Source organism: Pyrus communis, chromosome 14 (genome assembly GCF_963583255.1).
Source record: "Pyrus communis chromosome 14, drPyrComm1.1, whole genome shotgun sequence".
NCBI classification, from domain to species: domain Eukaryota; kingdom Viridiplantae; phylum Streptophyta; class Magnoliopsida; order Rosales; family Rosaceae; genus Pyrus; species Pyrus communis.
The window spans coordinates 22,736,365-22,759,547 of record NC_084816.1 but is presented as its reverse complement, the minus strand read 5'-3'; the positions used below and the strand labels follow the sequence as shown (position 1 = coordinate 22,759,547).

The 23,183-nt window shown below is 37.6% G+C and overlaps 1 protein-coding gene across 1 annotated transcript; it reads left to right on the top strand.

The window, feature by feature from the left end:
• The first annotated feature begins 20,039 nt into the window (after positions 1-20,039).
• Positions 20,040-22,619, top strand: LOC137716133 (uncharacterized). The gene is made up of 5 exons (XM_068455534.1): positions 20,040-20,350; positions 20,455-21,219; positions 21,299-21,494; positions 21,594-22,122; positions 22,481-22,619. The coding sequence occupies exons 2-5, from the start codon at positions 20,773-20,775 to the stop codon at positions 22,584-22,586; spliced, it is 1,278 nt and encodes a 425-aa protein (XP_068311635.1). The 5' UTR covers positions 20,040-20,350; positions 20,455-20,772; the 3' UTR covers positions 22,587-22,619.
• The last annotated feature ends 564 nt before the right edge of the window (positions 22,620-23,183 follow it).

Here is a 23,183-nt window from a genome sequence, read left to right as displayed (position 1 = left end):
TCAAGCCTTACAATTAGCTAGCACTAATGTGGTTCAAATTTTCCTTTGACGAGTTGTAAAGAATTTAGAAGAGTCGAGCTTTAAACTTGAAGGGACCAAATCCATTCATTTTTCACCACTTTCCAAGGTTTAGTAATCAAGTCTCGATCAGTTAGGACTTCATACCATACACGACATGTTACATTTGCATTCTTTTCTTGAAAGGATGAGCTTATTCTCCACTTACATGAGATAATTTCGTCATAGAAATTTCATAATTGGAACTGTTTAATTTTTTAATCTCCATTTGAAAATCATCAATAAAAAAATCATTCAAATCGTATATATCAAATAGATGGACACAAATAATAATGCAATAAATTTTTAATATTTTTAAAAATGAGGCACATGTTATTAATTATTCTTGGGTCAATCACTCGAAAAAAACAAAGGTTATGTGTTACATTATTACAAACTCATATCATATGATAAAAAATAAAAATAAAAAATAATTCCAACGCATCAGTTCTCGAATATTCTGTATGAAAATGCCTTAAATATAGTGTGATACTTTATGTTTTTATAAAGGTTTTTTATCTAAAATGATCTCTACGATTGGTAACAACTCATCGTTTTGGACTCTGAGATTTGAAATTGATAGAAGTAGTCCCTGATTTTGTCTACAATCAATCGTTTTGATCCTTCTATGAAAAATTTCTATTAAATAAGGACTGTGACAAAAATTCCCTCAATTTAATAAACAATGGGCCAAAATGATATGACAAAATTGAAGGTACTTTTTTCATTTTCTCCTTATGTAACGAAGATTTTCACGGAATGACTAAAATGATTAATGTGAACAAACTTAGGAACCCACTTCTATCGATTTTAAATTTCAAGAACCAAAGTAAAGAATTATACCAATCTCAAAGACCATTTTGGCTAAAAAGCGTTTTATAAGTAAACGAATGGAAGGGGTGAATGTAGGTTCTAACTTTGTTACAATCAACCGGGTAATTGAATTTCTTAAATCCTCATTCAACCTTTTGAACCCCGTGGCTGGGTCAATTTGTGTGGAAATTATGATAATTAACAAAGTTAAAGCAAAGCAACCCAATTAACTTTTCTATAAAGTCAAAAAAGTGAACAGCTATTGATTTGTTTACAAAAGTGATCGCAAGATAATCAGTGAGTAGATAGACCTTATGATGGAATTTGTGGCCCATTGTAAACCAATTTTTTATCTTAAATAAATACGTTAATTAATAATTCAATTATCAACAATTACGTTATATGGTTTACAAAATAATTAAATTAGAGGGAACATAAAAAGAAGAAATTGAGATAGTTGCAGAGAGATGGTGAATAGAGAAGAGAATTTCTTTTTCTTGTTTTCCTTTTTTCCTTTGATTCTTAAATTTCATCATACAAGAGGGTAAAATTGGCATTAACTTTTTTATTTTATTAAAATGTTAGTGTGAGAAATAAGATAGTGAAGTAAGTTTATTAACACTCACCATTTGTTGAGATTTACATTAAACCCTCGTTTGAGTGAAAAAATGTGACATCCCACATCGCCTAGGGGAGTGATCCTTATATGTATATTCTCATCCCTACCTAGCACGAGGCCTTTTGGGAGCTCACTAGCTTCGGGTTCCGTAGGAACTCCGAAGTTAAGCGAGTAGCACACGAGAGCAATCCCATGATGGGTGACCCACTGAGAAGTTGCTCGTGAGTTTCCAAAAACAAAACCGTGAGGGAATGGTAAGCCCAAAGCGGACAATATCGTGCTACGTTGGGAGAGCGGGCCCGGGAAGTGATCCGCCCCGGGTCGGGATGTGACAATTTGGTATCAGAGTCTAACCCTGACCATGGTGTGCCGACGAGGACGTCGGGCCCCTAAGGGGGGTGCATTGTGACATCCCACATCGCCCAGGGGAATGATCCTTATATGTATATTCTCATCCCTACCTAGCACGAGGTCTTTTGGGAGCTCACTGGCTTCGAGTTCCATTGGAACTCCGAAGTTAAGCGAGAAGGGGGCTTGAGCAATCCCATGATGGGTGACCCACTGGGAAGTTGCTCGTGAGTTCCCAAAAACAAAACCGTGAGGGAATGGTAAGCCCAAAGCGGACAATATCGTGCTGGGTGGTGGAACGAGCCAGAGAAGTGATCCGCCCCGGGCCAGGATGTGACAAAAAAAGTTATCAATGAGCTACACTGAGGACCAAACAATAAATATGATTATTGTTTCTCGGGTTTTGTAAAATAAATCTCTAAATTTTAAGGGGGTATTTGTTAAATTAGCTAAAGAAAATTACAAAGAATATTCACGTCGGATCTTAAATCCATACATATCAAAATGTAATATAAAAATAACTAAAGGGAAATTTTTTTTAAACCATACGCAAGACTGATTGTAATAATTTTTTAGTAAATAAAACCATATGCTACCGTATTTATTTTGCGTTAAATGTCTTGGGTAAAGTTTTAGGGGTTTTTGACTAAATTTTCCAACAATGGACCTAAAAACTATGTCACTATACCAAACTAGTTTAGCTTATCTTCAATAGGCTTTATCATGTGCCAAAATGTCAATGGGCTACCCTAAAAAAAGTAGAAAGAAACTAGTCTTGTACAAGAGGAAAAGATTGAATAAGGTAAAGCAAACCAAATGGAGAGAAAAGATAAGAGATGATAGCTAGGTTTTCATGATGGTGATGATAGTATACAGGAAATGAGATTGAGACTTGTGTTGAAAGATGAGGTATATCAAAAACATAAGGAAAGTAATCGATGGGGCCAGGTGGATGGACCATTCTTTTACGAGAACGAATCCTCTCCGGAGCTAAGCAGTGGGAGCCTTCTCATCAAACAATATGGGTCGCTGATTGATGTGCAAGTCAAATCAGGGTCGTTGGTTGTGTGTGGTGGGCCAGAAAAATGAATTAATAGAAACCGTTGGATTCAATTTATGCGGCCCATATTGTTTGATAAGGAGCCTCCAGCTGCTTAGCTCCGGAGAGGATCTGTTCTCCTCTTTTACAAACCCTAATAATTGACTGAAATGTTTGTGTTCTTTTATCTTGTCTTTTATTTTTCTTAATGTATGTAAAAGTAATTTTGTGGATTTGTAGTTGGTAACTAAAACTATTAAACTAATTGTGTTCAGTGAATCACCATGGGTGGTCTAGTGGTTGGAAATGAATTTCAGGCCTGTATTTTGCACAGCACGTCCTGAATTCGATTTATGGCGCTGGTGAACCACACAATAATAGTTAGAAAGAGGTTGAAATGCATCTATGAATCTTTGCAACCTCCAAAAAGGTCGACTTATGGGGCGAAGTCACCAACTTCTTTTTTAAACAAAAAACTAATCGTGTTGACTTGATGTTTCTCCTTGTTTGTTTCCTAAAGAATTTCTTTTTTAAAGAAAACCTCGACGGTACAAGAGATAAAAAAAGAAATTGTTTCTTGAAGATAAATATATTACAAATTTCAGAAAAATGATTTTTTTTAATTACCTACAGGCAATAAATATTGACACAATATTTGATTGTCGAATTCGATACAACGAATTAAACTGAATGATTAATTATTGTTAGATCAAATTCAGCGCTCAAACATGTGTTGAGACTATTCAAGAAAAAATGGCGAAGGAGAGCCAATAGATTCACAAAACCAGAGACATAAAATTCAAGAAATCACTATTGAACTCGATTGCTTATTTGACATGCTAGCTAGGAGAAAGATAACTTTGGTTATGACTTGGCATAATATGTCACAACACAAAATTAAATCATCTCTATATTCCTCATATACAATTCATGTATATGGAAATGTGTATAAAGCGAATCCGTAAAAATTATGCAAACATACGATTCCCATTTTTATCCGTTATATTGTAAGAGTCAGATCTTGAAATTGTTGTAATCTTAATTCATTACTCATAAATTACCTAAAAACTTGTGTTTTTTATAAAAAAAAAAGAAAAAAAAAAGAAAAAGGAGAATCAGCTAGTGATTTCGTTACGGCAGTCCACTTTTCAGGGACCTGGAAGACGAAGATAGGTATTTTAGCATTCCCTTGAACACCATTGTACAATTCACTACCATGAAGAATCAAACTCAATACGTGACGTGTGAAATACAGACCTGATGATTACTCATTTATATAGTTAAGAACATTCATTATTTTACCCAAAATTATGTGTGGTCCCAAAATATTTCACTTGCAATGGAACAACATAACAAAAAAATGTAATAGTAAAAACAAAATGAAGGTACAACAATTTGATAATTCAGTTACCACCACAATTTTATTACTACATCAGCACATCGGCGAAAATCAAATTCAAAGGGGAAGCGAAGCCCACCATACACGGCATGTCGTTTGACTCGATGGGATTTTCGGGACAGAGCACTTTTATTTGGAGGCCCACCAGTAAAAGGCATTGGGTGTGTGGGACCCATTGACCCTAAGACGGTTGTCCATCCCTCTCTGTGGCCCACAACCGAAATCCAGCCCGAGGAGGAGGCATTTATGGGTGTGTGTTTTGGTAAAGCACATCATCAGGACTAATTGTGAAATATATAGGAAAGTGTAATTCAAAAGTTCATTTTTATCTCTTATACATCTTTGTAAATTTCTGATCATCAATATTTTTCAATTCATTTAATCTGATGATCAAAAATTGAAAGATGTGTTTGAAAAGTAAAAATAAGCGTATAAACGACACTACCCAATATATAAACAGGTTTAACTAGCAAACAAATATTTTTACGCTTTTTTTTGTTTATACTTTTAGAATTTATAATACCTAAAGGTCCTAATTAAGGGAAGAGGATTCTCTCTGGACCTAATCCCACTAGATCCTCTAGAACCTTCTTCTTTAAAGGCTGACTCGGTGTCGTGGCCTCCTGGAGCTAGTTATTGGCAACGTTGCAACAGTCGTCGACGACTAGTGATTCTAAAGTTTCCCGATAAACGGAAAAAAAAGTGAAGAAGAAGACTCATAATTGAAGAAGAAAAGATTATTATTATTGAAGAAGAATTGAAGGAGAGGAGGAAGCACAAGAAATTGCAGAGAAAAAAAAGAAGAAGAAGGAGGATCCAGAGGGTTTGGGTTCAAAGAGGATCCTCTCCCCTAGAGCAATATAGAGACTTTTAATCATTAAATGACGTGAACGATGACACGAATTATAACACCAAAAACTCTCACGTTATTTCCAACTGGGTTTCATGGTTTGACGTCAAAGTATTATTTTTTCCTTATTTTTCAGTTTAATTTTATTAAGTTTTTTTAATATATATTAGTATATTTAAAAAAAAAATTATAATTCATATCATCATCTATGTCATTTAATGATCAAAAATCTTCACAACACTTTTAATTAGGATATTTGGATGTTATAAAATTTAAAGGTTAAAAAGGAGTGTGAGCTTGCCCAATCCCCTCTCATTTGGAGGAATATTCTTGTATTCGATTTTTTTTTAATAGACTGCTTTAGTAGTCAACAAAAAGATAGTACAAAGGATAACAGTCTATTATCCGTACTCAAACATGAATATCAAAAATTCAAACTGCATCTTTAAAGAAATACGCCGCTTGATTGCCATCATTGAGAATAAAATACAGTAACTCACCAACAATCCTAACTATATACAAAAGCAACTAAAAAATAAAGAGGCTGCAAGCTAGACGTTGGGTGTCAATGATGCGAGCCTCGATAAAAAAAGCCTTTCAAAAAAATCCAGTCTATTGCAGTTTTATTGGATTAAGAATGTGATTGTATAAATTCTATATTATATCTAGAAATATCTTGTATATTCCCTTTAATAGTTTAATTCCTATTAGAGATGTAATCTTATTAGGGTAAGGATTCTATCTATCATACTATTATAAATAAAGGCATAAATGGGTGATACAACACACACCTCATAATTACATATCTCTCTTTTCTCTCTGTTGTCGCCGGCCCCTCTCCCTCTATGTCCTTTATAAAGTTAAGTCAAATAGGCTTACAACACGTTATCAGCATGCTTTTGCCAGAATCTAAGGAACTGAAGGATCGTATGAGGAGATTCTCTTCAACAAAATCAAAGGCCTTCAATTGTTTTTTGCCAATCAGGTTTTTCTAAAATAAATTAAGATATTTGAAAAAACCTTAAAGCATGAAAACATTCCACATGATGCATGAACCCCTTATATTTATATTTTCCCTTCAGTATATATATATATATATATATATTGTGTATATGTTCATATATTTTGTCAATATATATACTTGTTCATGCAATACGCAATTATGCTATGTGGAATTTGTGAGTCAAAGTATCGAAATTAATTTAGAAGCAATTAGGGTTTTAACCCTATATTCAAAAAAAAAAAAAAAAAAAAAAAAAGGGATTTTTTTTTGCTATTAAGCCACGGCATCCCAGCCACGCCACCATTGGCACCACCGCCGCCATGCCTCATCGCTAGCCTGAAGCCCAGTTGCGTGGACCACCTTGGGACAGATCACTCACAGTAACCCTTTGGGCTTGCTGCCTCTTCACGCGACAACCAGGCTTCGGCTTGAGTTAAGTTTCACACAGGCCTGAAGCCCCGAGCCCATCAGCAGGCCTGCAGCCTTGCTGGGCCAAAACCCTGCAGCCTGGCATGATCTACTAGCAGCCTTTTGTGCTTATTAGGTTTTGTCCGAGCCCCGGCCCTTAACCAAACAACCAGCTCAATAGGTTGGGCTTACTCCATTCGTCAAAAACCAAAGCTAGCTTTGTTGGGCTTCACGTGCACCCACATCGTAGGCTAGCCCCATGCTTAGCCTATGCCCCTAAGTTGTTTTGGCCCAAACACCAACAGCCTTGCTACTGCGCCTCCTATCTCTCAGCTCGTGGCCTGTAGCCATGTATTAGGCTTCTTTTGCAGGCACTCGAGCCCACTAAGCCCTTTAGGGCTTTGCCCTACTCACGGCACCCAAGCCCAATGTTATTGAGCCATGGTTCTTCGAATCCAGTGCTAATTTTTGGCATTTTTAATAATTTTAACCCGAATGTTATTATTATTTTTTGCTTCTACGATCGACCATTTATGGTCCAATCTATTAAATTAATTAAAGTGACCAGCAGTCCATTAATCTGACAATTAATCCAAAATTATTAGCTTGAAGTCATATTTTTGGCATTAACGATTCAATAAATTATTTCATTTCTTTGAACTGTTGACTATCTTTTGTAGTCTCAATGCACTCACACTTGGGTTCCTGAAGCAATCCACAAATTCACTACACTTTATTGTATATTGTATTCTGTGTTTTTGTATGTACCTCTATATGAACTAAACATTCATAACTAAATCGAACATGTAGTTTCAAATTTAGTGCCTTTGAAACTCGAAGTTTTCATTCAAAACTTACCACATGAAACTTGTAGCTTTCATGCCTAAATTAAACCAATACATGTTTATAGAACCCAAATGTTTTACAATGCATGTCTATGGATTTCCATATGACTGACCACGTTTTGTTGTACCTTCTGTTTAGAGACATGTCAAACTTGAACAAGCTCGATTTCACCGCTCTAGAAATCTCTGGAAAAAACTACCTGAAGTGGGTTCAAGAAGTGAAACTCCTTCTTACTACAAAGAGTTTTAGAGTTACTATTAAAGAACCAACCGATAATAAACCCATCGACGAAACTCAAAAGGCTGCTGCTATGATCTTTATCTGAAGACACATCCATGATGCACTGCAAACCAAGTACCTCGTAGAGGAGGATCCACGTACCCTCTAGCTCGTTTTGGCGGATCGCTTCGATCACCAGAAAGATATTTACTTGCCTGAAGCAAGACACGACTGGCAACATTTACGCTTCCAAGACTTTAAGTATGTGAATGAATACAACTTTGAAGTTTGTAGAATCTGATCACTGCTTAAGTTCTGTAAAGAAGACTTAATCGAACATGATTTTCTGGAGAAAACTTATTCTTCAATGCCACCAATATTGCCATGCAGCAACAATATAGGGCACAGAAGTTCACCAAATTTTTGGATTTGATCTCTGTTTTACTTCTCATTGAAAAGCAGAACCAGCTTTTGATGAAAAATCATCAAGCTAAACCGACTGGCTCGAACGCCATGCCTGAAGCGCATACGACCAATTCTAGTAACCACAACCAACGGAAACCCCATCGTGGCCGTGGTAATAGGCAGCAAGGCCCACCACGGGCTTAAGGTTTACCAAACAGAGGCCCACCCAAGGGAGGAAATTTGACCCCTTGCCTTTAAGGTCCCAAACTTCAAGAACAAGGAAAAAGTTACTGTTCAATCGATTTCCATTGAACTGAACATATGTTACCGATATGGATCAAATGATCATTGGTCACGAGTATGCCGAGCTAACCCAGAGGCTATTGCCAAGTATCATTTCCGTTGTGAGTCTAACTTTGCGCTTGTAGAACTTCCCGAAGATACTACTACAACTCTGGAGGTTTCAGATTTTCAGAAGACATCTGCTCCTATGGAATAATAAAGTTTTATTTTTCTAAGACATGTTAAGGGCGTTTTGCACCCCTATTCGCCGAACCCACTAGGAATGGCCGAACCCCCCTTAAATTTTAGGACTATGTTTTAATTTTTGGACAATTTTTCTACGACTTTGGAATTATTTGTTTGGTTTTGGTTTGTTTTGAATTATGGACAATTATTTTATGGATATTATTTTTTGAATTGATTAATTGAATGAATGAAATTATCTTTATTCATGTGACCGATTCAATTAATTTATTTCTAGGTATAACTAATGGGGAAGTTAATTATCTCGCTGATAGTTCACCCACGCATACCATATTGCATGAGAAACACTATTTTACTAACTTCGTACTTAAGAATGCATCTCTGACAACCCTCTCAGGCCCATCCAACCTAATAGAAGGATACAGAAAGGCCCGTATAATGTTGTCCAATGGTATTGAATTAACCATTAAAGAGGCATTCTATTCTCCACGTTCCGGAAGAATGTTGCTAAGTTTTAGAGATATTCGAGATAATCAATATCATGTTGAAACCACTGAAGAAAATGGTGCTGAATTTCTTTGTATCACTTCTTACGAATATAGTCGGAAGTATATTCACAAGAAGCTAGAATGTCTCCCGAGTGGGTTGTACATAACAACCATTCAAAGCCCTCGAAACACACCATGTGGCCCGCTCTATGGTTGGGTTCTAGGACACTTAGTTGCTTTAGCATGATCGAATGGGACACCCCAGATGAGATATGATGCACCGTATCCTTAAAATATCACATGGGCATCATTTGAAATCTTATCATGGCCATCCGCTTGCAAGGCATACTCCATGGGGAAGTTGAATATTCACCCTTAATTACAAAGATTATTCACAACCCCCCTAAGTTTCTTTAGAGGATTCAAGGAGATATTTGTGGACCTATCCAACCAACATGTGGACCATTTAAATACTTCATGGTGTTGGTTGGTGCATCGACGCGATGGTCACATGTCTGCTTATTGTCTACATGCAATGCTGCATTTGCGAAACTCCTAGCACAAATTATTAAGCTTAAGGCTCACCATCCTGATTATCCGATTAAGTCGATTCAACTGGATAATGCTGGAGAGTTTATGTCATAGACTTTTGACGATTATTGCATGTCTGTTGAGATTGATGTAGAACATCTTACACCCCATGTTCACACCCAAAATGGGTTAGCAGAAGCTTTCATAAAGCACCTTCAAACGATAGCTCGAACTTTGGTTATGCGAACCAATTTGCCAGTATCTGCCTGGGGCCATGCAATATTGCACGCAACTATGTTGGTTCGCCTGAGGCCCACCACTACCCAAACTCATTCACCGTTACAGTTGGTTACTAGATATGAGCCTGACGTCTCGTATTCACGTATGTTTGGGTGCGCAATCTATGTGCTAATAGTGCCGCCACTACGTACCAAAATGGGTCCTCAAAGAAAAATGGGAATCTATGTCGGTTATGATTCTCCATCCATTATTCGCTACTTGCCTTTGACATGAGATCTCTTTACCGCACGTTTTGCGGATTGTCACTTCGATGAGACAGTCTTTCTGTCGTTAGGGGGAGATAAGGTCACTAACGTTCATGTAGAATGCCGCGACTTGTCATGGATTAATCCTACTATGTCTCATCTCTCCGCACCCCTCAGTCTAAAACTGAAATACGGCGTATTCTAGATTTTCAGAGCATCGCTCAAAGCATGTCAGATGCTTTTACTGATCTAGCAAAGGTGATGAGACCACATATACCCGCTGTAAATGCACTTGTAAGGATGAGCGTACTTAACGTACGTCGTAACACCGCCGTGGAAGGTCGGATCAACCCTGAGGATGAGACAACCGCACCTCCTACACAACAAGGTACAATGGTGGCTAGCCAATCACTTGCTCCAACCCTGAAGCATGGCAGGCTGCCTGGTTCAAAGGATTCACAACCCTAGAAGAGGAAAATGGCACAAACTTGTGACCCTAGTCTGAATCCAACCATTGTTTACTCATATGTTTCAACGCATATGTTATTCTAGATTACGGTGATGTCTTAGACGAGACAACCCGACCTCAGGATAATCGTGAGATTTCTGTCCATTACGCAGTATTAGATGAGGTATGGAATCAGAATGAGATGATTATCGACGATGCATTTATGTATACAGTTGCATCTGACATCATGCTTAGCGATGACATTGAACCATGTTCCGTTGATGAATGTCAACGTAAAATGAATTAGTCAAACTGGAAACAAGCAATCCAGGTCGAACTCGATTCGCTCGCAAAACGTAAGGTGTTTGGGCTTGTAGCTCTTACTCTACCACATATGAAGCATGTGGGCTACAAGTGGGTTTTCGTGAGAAAACGTAATGAGAAGAATGAAATAGTGTAATACAAAGCACACATCGTAGTGCAAGACTTTTCTCAACGCCCTGTGATTGATTACGAGGAGATGTATTCCCCTGTAAGAGACGTCATAACATTTGGTTACCTTATCAGTTTGGTAGTTTCTAAAAAACTGAATATGCAGTTTGTGGATATGTGGTAACCGCGTATCTTTATAAGGATCTAGATACGAAAATGTACATGAAAATTCCAAAATGACTTCCATTGACTGGTTCAAATAGTTCTAGACCATGGAACACTCTCTGGATTAGATTGAGGAGATCACTCCACGAATTTAAATAATCCGAGCATATGTGGTATAACTGTCTGGGTGAATATTTGACAGGTCAAGGTTATGTGAACAACGAACTATGCCCATGTGTGTTCATTAAGAAGTTACATTATGGATTTGCGATCGTTGCAGTTTATGTCGACGACATGAACCACATCGAGACTCCTGCAGAGCTTGAGGAAATTATCGTGCACTTGAAATCGGAATTTGAGAAGAAAGATCTTGGAAAAACTCGATATTGTCTCGGCCTGGAGATCGAGCATTATTCGGATATAATCCTAGTACATCAATCAAAATACACCCAAAAGGTGTTGCGACGTTTTAATGAGGATAAAGCGAAGCCTTCGAGTACTTTTATGGTTGTTCGGACTTTAGATGCTAAACGAGAACCCTTCAGTCACAAGGAGGATAAGGAAGAGATTTTGGAGCCTGAAGTTCCATACCTAAATGCAATTGGTGTTTTATTGTACTTGGCTCAATGCACTAGACCCAACATCTTCTTCGCTGTTAATCTTTTGGCTAGATACAACAACACCCCTACACTTAAACACTAGAATGGTGTTAAAGATATTTTCTGTTACCTCAAGGGTACAATGGATTTGGGCTTGTTCTACGCCCACGAATCCTTGAGATGAGCAACAGCCCCCTAGGTCCTCGAGTTGATTCTTGCCTTGTTGGTTACGTAGATGCTGGTTATCTATCTGACCCACATAGGGCAAGTTCTCAAATGGATTATATCTTTATTGTTGGAGACACGACTATATCTTAAAGGTCTACCAAGAAAACGCTAGTTGCGACTTCTTCGAACCATGCTGAGATTCTCGCCCTGCATGAAGCATGGCTTGAGTGCTTTTGGTTGAAAGCAGTCATGGAACATATTCAAAGCACTAGTGGTCTTTCTTCCGTCGTTGACCTTCTTACGACAATCTTTGAAGACAATGCAACATGTATTGAGCAATTAAATAAGGGATACATCAAGGAAAACAACACAAAGCACATAATGTCGAAGTTCTTTTACTCTCACCAGCAACAACAGCATCAGAACATTAAAGTCAAGCAAATCCGTTCCCAGGACTACCTGGCCGATCTCTTCACCAAGTAATTACCCAAGTCTACTTTTTAGAAGCTCGTCCAAGGAATCGGTATGCGTAAATTAACTGAGTTAAATTGCTTGTAGTTCTCTTATTTCGAAGTTATGTCTAACTCAGGGGGAGTATCCTGAAGCATATTCACTTGATCTTAATGTACTCTTTTTCCTACGACTAAGAGCATTTTTCCCACCGAGTTTTTGCTACCTAACAAGATTTTCATGAGGCACCCATCCTGAGATTATCATACTTCATTGAGTTCACTACTTTCGTCCTATTTGACGTTCGTTTTAGACATTATGCATATTTCTCACTTTTCTCCTTAGTCTGTGGGTTTTACCGTAGCGAAGTTTTGTGAGTTTTACTACCAATGCATACTTACTTTCTTATATTTGAGACCCGCATTCACCCGTTGTGCCGACGACTTCATCAACTGTTCTACCTCATTTGCTGAAGATTTGATGCGATGTTTTGTTTGAGTATTTACACAGTCAAGGGGGAGTGTTGCAGTTCAATTGGATTAAGAATGTGATTGTGTAAATCCTATATTGTATCTAGGAGTATCTTGTATATTCCCTTTAATAGTTTAATTCTTATTAGAGATGTAATCCTATTAGGGTAAGGATTTTACTTATCCTACTACTATAAATAAAGGCATAAGGGGTGATACAATACGCACCTCAAAATTACATATCTCTTTTTTCTCTCTTTTGCTGCCGGCCCCTCTCCCTCTTTGTTCTTTATACAGTTCAGTCAAATAGGCCTACAGCACCATCCAAATTTTAAGGACAAACTCGTCAATTTCCACTGCTTTTTTAACGCCTAGTGATATTGATTAGAGTATTATCTTAGGTTATTCATGTTAGTTGTATATCATTTTCATGAAGGAAATTACGCCATCCATTCCAATATTAAATCGAACAAGTATTTTACCATGTTTCAATTGCATTCAATTATTTTTATGCTTGGTCGAACACTTTCAAATTGTTTTAGGTAAAGAGCTAGCTTTCTATTTCACTTGTGAGTCGTTCTGCATGGAAAAAGTTATGTAATAAAAAATTAGAGTTAGTACGGAAGGGTTTTATAAAATTACTGAAAACGGTTATAGTAAAATATTGTTGGAACTAATTCTTAGAAGAAATGCAAGCAAATCCTGAAGAAGCATTTTAAGTGATTCTGGAACCTAAAAATATTTTTTTTAAAAGCAATTTCAATCATTTTAAAAACACTTCCAAACGAGTCATTAGTCTCTCTAGACTTGCAAGATAAAAATAACTACTTGATTTGAAGACAAAGATCGAAAACCTTCATATTTAAGTCTAAGCAAATGCCAAATAATAAAACCTTCAAGTCATTAAGACCTCACAAATTGGAGAGATTTTTCAGTGTGCTCGGAACACGAGGAGGTATATTACAATGTCATTATACAAGTGGATGTACGCTTAGAAAATAAAACTTCCCTTCACTTATATAATAATATGTGGTGTACCACTCTCTTTATCGGGCAGACTAAGAAATTTCTCCACAAATTGGAATAAATTAGAGAGAAATGCTAAGAAGACACTCTCAAAGTAGAACTCTAATAGACTCTCCGCCTCCTCATGTTTTTGGCACAATATCTCATAATGTTGGCACGATAATTGTGCCAAAACATGAGGTGGCGAAGAGTCCATAGATAGTCTCACTTTTAGAAAATCTCCTTATAAAGCAGAGAGACGTTTAAAAAATAAAACTATCATCTTCTTATGTACTAACATATTGTGTACTATCTCAATTCCAAACACATTAAAAGATTTCTCTACAAATTGAGAAATAAATTAAAGGGTGATTTTGTATAAAATCAACATAAAGTTATCATATTGAAAGTAGATCAACAATATTTATGTTAATTATAAATAGGTCAATCATGTATTGTGACACTTAAAATGCATTTAAAATAAACAAAATCACAAAATCTGCCATTACAGTTGACACCCACTTCAACTGACACCCCATTTCTCATATTTTTTCATATTTTGGAATACGTCAATATGAATCAGACACTAGAACGCAGTGTCTGTTTCCTGATTCTGTCTTTTACACTTGGATTGCAGTGTCCGTTTCCTGGTTCCCTTTTTTACATCACTCACACACCTTCTATGCTTCATTCTTCGCGTGACTCTTTATTTTTACATTTGGATTGAGACACTACAATACAGTGTCTGTTTCTTGTTCTGTTTGTCTTTTTTTACATTTGATTTAGAAACTACAGTCTGTTTCCTCTCTTTTTTTTTCTTTTTTTTTTTTCCTTCTTACATTTTGATTTAGACACTGCAATGTAGTGTCCATTTCTTGGTTCTTGTTTTTACATCTCTATTCAGACACTACATTAAAGTGTCTGTTTCTTGGTTCTCTTCTTCTTCCCGTCATTATTTCCACATTTCACGGAGTCTCTCTTGACCCATAAAATTACTTCTTTAAAAAAATATAAATTTCATATCATAGAACAAAAGGAGATATAACCCATCAAATTAATCAAAACGCAAAAAGATTTCAAACCCAAAAGAAGAAAACATCAAAACTTATAAAATTCAACCCCAAATTCATCCCCCGTAGATGCTCATCACAACTTTACCTGTTTTGGGCTCAACGAGAAGGCCTTGCTGGTGAAAGATGGCAGCAACGAGGTGTATGTATTGAAATCAGAGCTTTTTGGGTCTGATTTCGGGTCTTTTTTCTCTTGCAGGTGGCGGCGGTGGTGTGGCGTCGTCGGACAGTCCCACCAAGAACAAGTTGCTAGATTAGGAGTGGGAGAAGGCTAAGAGAGATCGATGTGGTGTCCTAGCGAGGGAAAACGGAGCGCACGTGACGGCTTGATTGCATATTTCGCAAATCTGGTTAGCAAGTAATTGTGTGGTGGAGGAGAAGGGTCGGGCATCATGTAATCACAATTTTTTTGAAAAAAAATGAGAGAGAAAGAGAGAAGGGTAAAATTCTAACTATGATAATGCCTTAAAGCCCATGTAGCATTTATCATTGACCTATTCCTAATTAACAAAAATATATCATTGATTAAGTCCATAATAAAAATATGTCATTGATATATGACTAAATAGTAAAGTTTTTGTTGATCTTTGACTAAATTACCTTAAATTAAAGGGAACTTTAACAAAAAGTTCCCGGTACTGTTCACTTTAACGAAAAACAACATTTTAATACTAAAAAGTCAATCCTGGTACTATTCACTTTACCTTTTATTTTTTCCTTATCGTTAAAACTTAAAAATTTTAAACCATTTTCATTAGTTTTCCTCAAATTAAAAGCCCATGTCGGAAAAGCAAACAATTAGGTCGTGTACATAAAAGGAAAATAATTATTATAATAGTTGTAATATCTAAAAAAGGTCATGCACGCACAAATCAAAGAAAAGCATCACCTTTGTTCCATCCCTTATCCTAATTAAGCAACAAGTTAATAACAATTAGGGCAAAACCTTACTTCAAGGAGAAGCATAAGCTTTGTCATGCCTACCATTAGTTATGGATAATCCACTCACCCTTTCCCTTGATGCAGGTCCAATGCTTTCAAGCAATCACCTTATGGAGGAAAAATACAAGCATAATAGTATCCTTTATCGTTCATATTGGCCACACTATGACATTATGGGTAATGTGTTATCTATCCGGATTCAAGGTGTTTAGTCTGGTCTGTCTTTCTCATCTGACTTCTTATCTCATACATAAATTCAGTCACATCTCCTGCGTTAACGACAAGACTTCAATTCTTTTCATCCATTCTCTTGAATATACGTAAGCGAATAAACATTTTCGACCAATGTGCCTAAAAGTTTATTCATCAATTTTGAACAAATGATCTTATCTATACTAAGAGAGTGGGGGGGGGGGGAGTGGGCTAAACCTCACAATAGGCTAGTAATAATGTGGTTCAAATTCGCCTTTGGTGAGAATCGAATATAAGACTTCGCACTTACAAGTGAAGAGGAATACTAATAGACCGTAGTACTAAGTGGCAGTTTAGCAAGTCAATTTTAACTTCCATATTTTTACATTGTTGTTAACCCTAATTAGGGATCCAATATGACCTTGCTTGAAGAACTAATATTTCCTTAAAATTTTGGATCGAGTTGAAGTGTGAAATCCCATATAGATACACATCATAAATTAGTAAGTCACTAACCATTTGTCGCTTAGTACTACGATCTAGTGGTATTCTCCTATTCACTTGTAAGTGAGAGGTTTCAGGTTCGATTTTCATCAAAGGCGCAATTGAATCACATTATTGCTAATTGATTGTGAGGCTTAATTCACTCCTCACCTCTTTAGGGTAGATAATATCATTTGTTCAAATAAATAAAAAAGCGCTAAACTTTTCTTCACGTCATAACTATAATTAAATACGATGGAAATTGTTGTTATAGTACAAACCTACAAATTATGATGATTCGATAGGGAATGAAAATTAGGAATGCTTGACTTCTCCTTAAGGTATCGCATTTCTTTACATTAAAGTTGACCAAAACTCCCATTTACATTAACATATCGTATTTTTTTCTGACTATATGACAAAAAGGAGAAACATGATAAAGTAAAGCGAATTTTGAGTTTTAAAGAATAAAATAACAACTTTTGAGTTACTAAAGACAAAATGAGATCAAAATCGACATTCAGAAGATGTAGCTAAAAGTAAACCTAAAATGATTTATGAATTTAATTAAGATTCCATTTGGATGCACCCTCCTCAAAGCAAAACATTAGCAAAATAATAAAAAAATCTCATCTACCAAATCAATAACAAACATTATCTATACTTTATGCCTTATTCAAACCCACAAGTAACAACAAATTCAATAAAGAAGTTCCACCGTTCATATTAGTTCCCCAACTATATAAAATAAACAAATTTTCGAATATCGTCATCATGTTAACAATTTGACAATGTATGGTAATTGGTCATTCGAGTCTGTGTGGATGAGATACTCGTAACGAATCAAGATGTTATCACAAGCCCACACTCGATAGATAATATCAGAACATTCAATTGACTAAAACTTCCAAACACTATTCAAAGGTTGCTCCCACGCGTAATGGACGGTAAATTCTCCATGCTTTTCAAAGAGGCGAGATGATACCACCCATGCACACTCGATCGCCGCTAGCATAACACATTTGATTCGACATATGCTTTCCACTTTCATGTGGATCCTCAAAGTACACCCGACGACATCGCGGAATCGCTAGTCCTCGAAGTACACGTACTAAAAGCCCTAAGAAAAAAACCCTCAGTGCCTGATTGGTGTGCTGATTGGGATAGGTGCCACCAATTAAAAAGGATTTGAATCGAGTTCGTTGTTTGTTGTGTCAAATATAAGATGAACAATACTAGAAATAAGGGTTATGAATTCATAATACGATGAGTTACTAATCTATTTTTATACACGAGTTACAAATATTGTTTTACAAAATCTAATATATTCTTAAAACCCAATCTTATCCGACAGGTTCTAAAATCTTGCAGAAGCATTCTACGTTTTTGTGTGGATAAAACACAAGGGACTTGTACTCATCAAATGGTCACATCAGGTGGCATTATCTCTCTTTCTTGAGAGTTTGTGATAAATGTAAATATTTAAGTCCTACCCACTAGGGCCACTACAGACTGATATTGTACGTAATTTGGTGGGACATATATGTCATTTCAGCAGTGTTTTTGTGGGTCCATTTTACCTGAATACCTACCTCTTTCCTCTTCAACCCACTTTTGTCGACATGAAAACTTATGGGCCTACCAGTACTAACGGGCTCTGGAATCTGGATCCATAGATCCGAACCCGATTTCTCTCAACGGTAATTGGGAGGATTCAAATTCTGTAAGGGGGGTAGTTGGTGATTTGGCAGTCAGCCAAATTAATCCAACGGCTATCACCACCACTTACTGCACACGTGTCGAAAGATTACAGAAAAGACATAACGTACCTAATGCCGCATGCCTTGCTAACGAAAAAGGATCCAGCGAGCATAATTTTCTTAAAGATTTCGTGATCGTGATCGTTTATAATATATCGTGTAATCAGAAATCATTTTAAAATTTAAAATTTAAAATTAAATATAAATAGTATCTAATAAAAACTAACTGTACGATATACGATCACTATCACGAGATCTCTAGGATCTTTAGGAAAATGATCCGCTTGCTAACGACCCTACACAAACGGCTTTGTATAAATTAAAAGGAAAATTCCCTGCTTTCCCAAGTGAGAGTATCACCAAGTACTCAACGGTCATCGAATATGGACCCCACATCCTCCAACTTTGTTTTTTGGACCCCAAATTTTAGCTTTTTTTTTTTTTTCTTTTCAATTTTCTCTATAGCTTTCACCATCACTTTGGTTGGTTGCCCAATCTTTTCAAAAATTTTACCATTTATAAATTTAAAGTATATGTAAATCTTAGGTGGAAGAACATTGGTCTATAATTTGATGTTTAATCAAATTTTATAGATCATCAACCAAATTATGATGCTTCAGTTACAATTTACAGACCACTAGTTTCGAAAGCAACGTATTTTTTTTAAGATGAAAGAGCATATCTAAAACCAAAAAGTAGTTGAAAACAAGAATATAACCTTTACCTTGTATACAATATTGAAAAAACAAAGTTGGAGGAAATTTTTTTTCGAAAAATAGGGTAGTATGAGGGAACAATTGTTTTATGGATTTCATTTTCGCAAATATCGAAGGGAGACACAAGCATCACTAATTCGCTATACGATCACTGTTTTGTTAAGCAACACCTTGGTCACATGGGCACAACGCACGTGTCTCCCATCCCGAAGTTAGCTTCGGGTCTATTTGTAATACTATAATGTTGTATGTAAGTTATGCAAAAATGTGTAAAACGTATAGTACAATTAGAAATTCCTTCTTAGTTGAATACTGAATAATTTTTTTTTGAGGGTCCAAAAACTATTTTACCATTACTATAGGGGTACATCCAGAAAATACTCCTAAGATGGACCACGTTAATTCAGGTTTACAAAAGGGCCTTTCTGTCATACAAGGCGCGCCAACCACCCCAATTTCAACCTGGAAGTTTGATGGACTAAACTGACGAATCTACCCTAATGCATATCCAGCTACGCGGCCCGAAAATCCGTTCCAAGCAAACTCTTATCTCCACCCGGAGGAGGACTTTTCAGTCAAAACAAGTTAAGAAAAAAAAAAAAAAAACCAGAAAACGGATTGTTTTTGGAACTCGGACCACGCCACCAACGTGAGCAAAAATTTTTTATTGTGATCGGTATACGAATGATATATTACGTGTTTTTATATAAATAATGAAAAATTATATTTTTTAAATTATTAACATTTCAATATGCATATTTTACTATTTATATAATAATATATTGTGTACCATTTTGTATTTCGATCATATTGAAGGCGGTTTTGGGATTGAGAGCGCCCGTATCACGAGAGCCTCCAAAACAAGCACCGCACACCAGTAATATTAGCAAATACCGAGGGTCTTTTTGACATAAAATGCGGAACCATGTCGCCACGTAGCCACAAAACCAGTACGTGTCAGCACCAAACGGCGACAGCTTAACGAGCCCAGTTCGCGCTTACGACACGTACCCACCCTCGACGGATTGAATACTTTGCCACGAAGGATATCCACGTGGAGGACCGAAGTCTCAGTCAGCAGCTGCTCTTTTTATAGGTCACACCTTCTGCTCTTTTGCCTCCGTAACAACAAAAAACCATAAACAGAGGAAGCAGCTCTCATTTCGTTTTCACCTCTCTCTCTCTCTCTAGAAATTTCTAGGTTTCTCGCCGGCGAACGGGAACAGGTAGTGCCGGAAAATGGAGTTTCCGGCGGCCGATGGTCTCGGAATTGAGGATACCAGCAGCAGCATCATGACGTTCTCGTGCCTTCGCTTATCTCGGGAACCCTAACCGCATTTCCAGAGAAAATCCTACGCAAAAGCGACTTTTACCTGGCAGAGTTTTGAAGTTATTCCATACTCTGTTTGGCAAATTGGAGGCAGAGGAAACTATATAATATTGGATATTAAAAGGTACTTGCTACTTGTTTTTCATCTCGCTCAGGAGCCTCGAATTTAGCTTTATCCGGATTATTTTTTTCCAATTTTTTTCTTGATTTCTGCTTCGTCGATCTCAGTTGCGAGAAGATGCTGTGGAGTTGTCAGTGAAGGTGTTTGATCGATGTATCGGCATTAGAACCCTCTGCCTTTTGCTTTCGGGGTTTGAATTTTGTAATTTCGGTTTTTTTTTTAAATGTAAAATTTTAACTCTTTGTTCTCGGATTTTGAACTTGATTGCGGAGAGAAAATTGATTAGTATATTAGGTAGAGAATTAGGCTTAATTTTTTTTGATTAAGCTTGAGAGGAAGCTTTAACCTTGTGGAAATGGAGGGACTATGTGAAGACGATCGGAGGTTCTGATTTCTTTTTTCTCGTGAACTTGATCACGCCGGTCATGCCTTTTTCAATGAAAATCCAACCGATCGATTTTCGCACGAGTCCTGAAGACCTGACTCGGTTCGAGCCGGTCAAGCCGGTGGTGGCGAAGTCGCGGCTCAAGCGGCTCTTCGAGCGGCCGTTTACGAACGTACTGAAAAACTCTGCTGCGGCAGAGAAGGCCGGCGTCGGAAGCGAGGAGCCGCATTTCAACAAGGACGGCGTCGTCGGAGGCGGCAGCGGAGGATCGGCCGAGTTCGAGCCGAGTTCGATGTGCTTGACGAAGATGGTCCAGAATTTCATCGAGGACAGCACCGAGAAGCAATCATCGGCTGTGGCGCGGTGCAGCCGGAACCGCTGCAACTGCTTCAACGGCAACGACAGTTCGGAAGACGAATCGGAGCTGTTTGGCGGTTTTGGCGACTCCAACGTGGCATCCTCTGCCGAAGCATGCGAGCTTCTGAAGGTAAATAAAGTATTTGATTCTCCGGAGTTTCAACAGCCAAAAAACGACTTCGTTTTGATACGAAAATGTTTATCCACAGGGTTTGGTTTCGTGCCAGAGCGTGAGCGAGAGGAACTTGCTAGCCGACGCGGCGAAGATCGTTGAGAAAAACAAGGCCTGCTGCAAGCGGAAAGACGACACCTGCAGAACCGTCGTTTCTGATAGCCTGTTAGCTCTCGGATACGACGCGTCGGTTTGCAAATCTCGTTGGGAAAAAGCTCCTTCCTATCCCGCCGGTACTTCTCTTTCCGCCTTCCAAATATATCGATCCATACGACGCCGTCTTGGAATTGTTGGAATTTATCAGGACTAAAATTTACTGAATTTTTTTGCAGGAGAATATGATTACGTTGACGTGATCGTCAAAGGAGAGAGACTGCTGATCGACGTCGATTTCAGATCGGAATTCGAGATCGCACGGCCGTCGAAGAGCTACAAGGCGATTCTCCAGACGCTTCCGTACATCTTCGTCGGGAAACCCGACCGGCTGTGGCGGATCATCGCGGTGGTGTCGGAGGCGGCTAAGCAAAGCTTGAAAAAGAAGGGGATGCACGTTCCGCCGTGGAGGAAAGCGGAATACATCAAGGCCAAGTGGCTGTCTCCTCACAGTCGAGCTACGCCGGCGCCTTCCGATTCGACTCAGGCTCCGGTGGCTGGCGAGTTGGGACAGAGTCAGGGCGAGAACTCGCGGGAGGATGATGAGTTGGGCTGCGAGTCGGTGTTTGAGATGTCGGCAAGTTCTGGTGAGGAGGAAAATGCGGTGGTAGTGAAGGAATGGAAGCCGCCGGAGCTGAAGCCCAAGAGATCGTCGGTGACCGGAGTAAAGATCGTGACTGGTTTGGCTTCCGTCATGGAAGATGAGCAGTAAAATTTTGATAATTTTTGGATTTTTCTTGTACTTTTACTTTTGACTGTTAGGTTAAGTGAAATATCGTATATGACCCTCTAATGGTAGAGCATAACAACCGTTTGATCCCTTCCACGTTTTTGATGTAAGGGTCGGATTTACTAATAGCAATAAAAATAATATTTTTACTAAATTATTTTGCCCTTTGCTTTTCTATTATCTAGGAAATTTTAATATTTTAGTCTGCGAAAATAAGGAAAAGAGAAAAAGGTAAATATTTTATGGTTTATATTTTTCAGTGGCTTAATGATATTATTATTTCAAAACTCTTTGCCGAAACTCAATTGTTTATTGTCTTTTTTCTTGTTTTTAAAGGAGAAGGAGAAGATGGGCAACAAAATTCGATGACGAAAGACTGAAGAAAACTTGGTATATACTCGCGCTGTCTCGAGAATTGCGACGATCTTTTGGGCTTGTGTGATTTTGAATAAGTTGGTTAGAGTAATATGTTCGTGTTTCAGTTAATAAGTTTTAATTTCTGTTGTAACTTGAAATTTTTGCTTGTCTGTAACTTTCGTTACATGAATCCAATTTTCATTGCGTTCGGAATAAGCCATCTTTTTCTCTATTTTCATTGTTTTGGTGAGCAATTTTTTCTTTTAAATTTCAGAATCTAGTGTGGTTCAATAATGTGGCATATGTTTACTTATATTCCCAATTTTTGCCGTTGAATTTCATGAATTGGTAGAGATGGAAATGTGCTTTAACAATCTGGTACTGATGGTGGATATGAAACCGGAAGTTTCATTTAAAAGTGTGGGGCAAGCTCTGGCCTGTCAGTAATTGACACGGTTGCGGCATCAATGAATTTTATCTCCCTCGCTCATGGAAAGTCGACAAGAGATTTTGTCATATAACCGGTTTTATATCATCTCTGATCATCGAAAATCTTAGCTAGATTCGGAACAAAATAAATGAACGATAAATAGGCCATATAAAGGAATGGGAAGGCTCGTATATACACTCTCGAGTCAGTAAGACATGTTTGAAGCATGAACATTATATACTATTGAACCGG

Bases quoted from the DNA above. Each gene is read 5' to 3' on its own strand.
- LOC137716133 (XM_068455534.1), top strand. From the start codon at position 20,773: ATGCCTTTTTCAATGAAAATCCAACCGATCGATTTTCGCACGAGTCCT. The intron at 21,220-21,298 runs GTAAATAAAGTA...GTTTATCCACAG, and splicing joins AAGCATGCGAGCTTCTGAAG to GGTTTGGTTTCGTGCCAGAG. The intron at 21,495-21,593 runs GTACTTCTCTTT...ATTTTTTTGCAG, and splicing joins AGCTCCTTCCTATCCCGCCG to GAGAATATGATTACGTTGAC.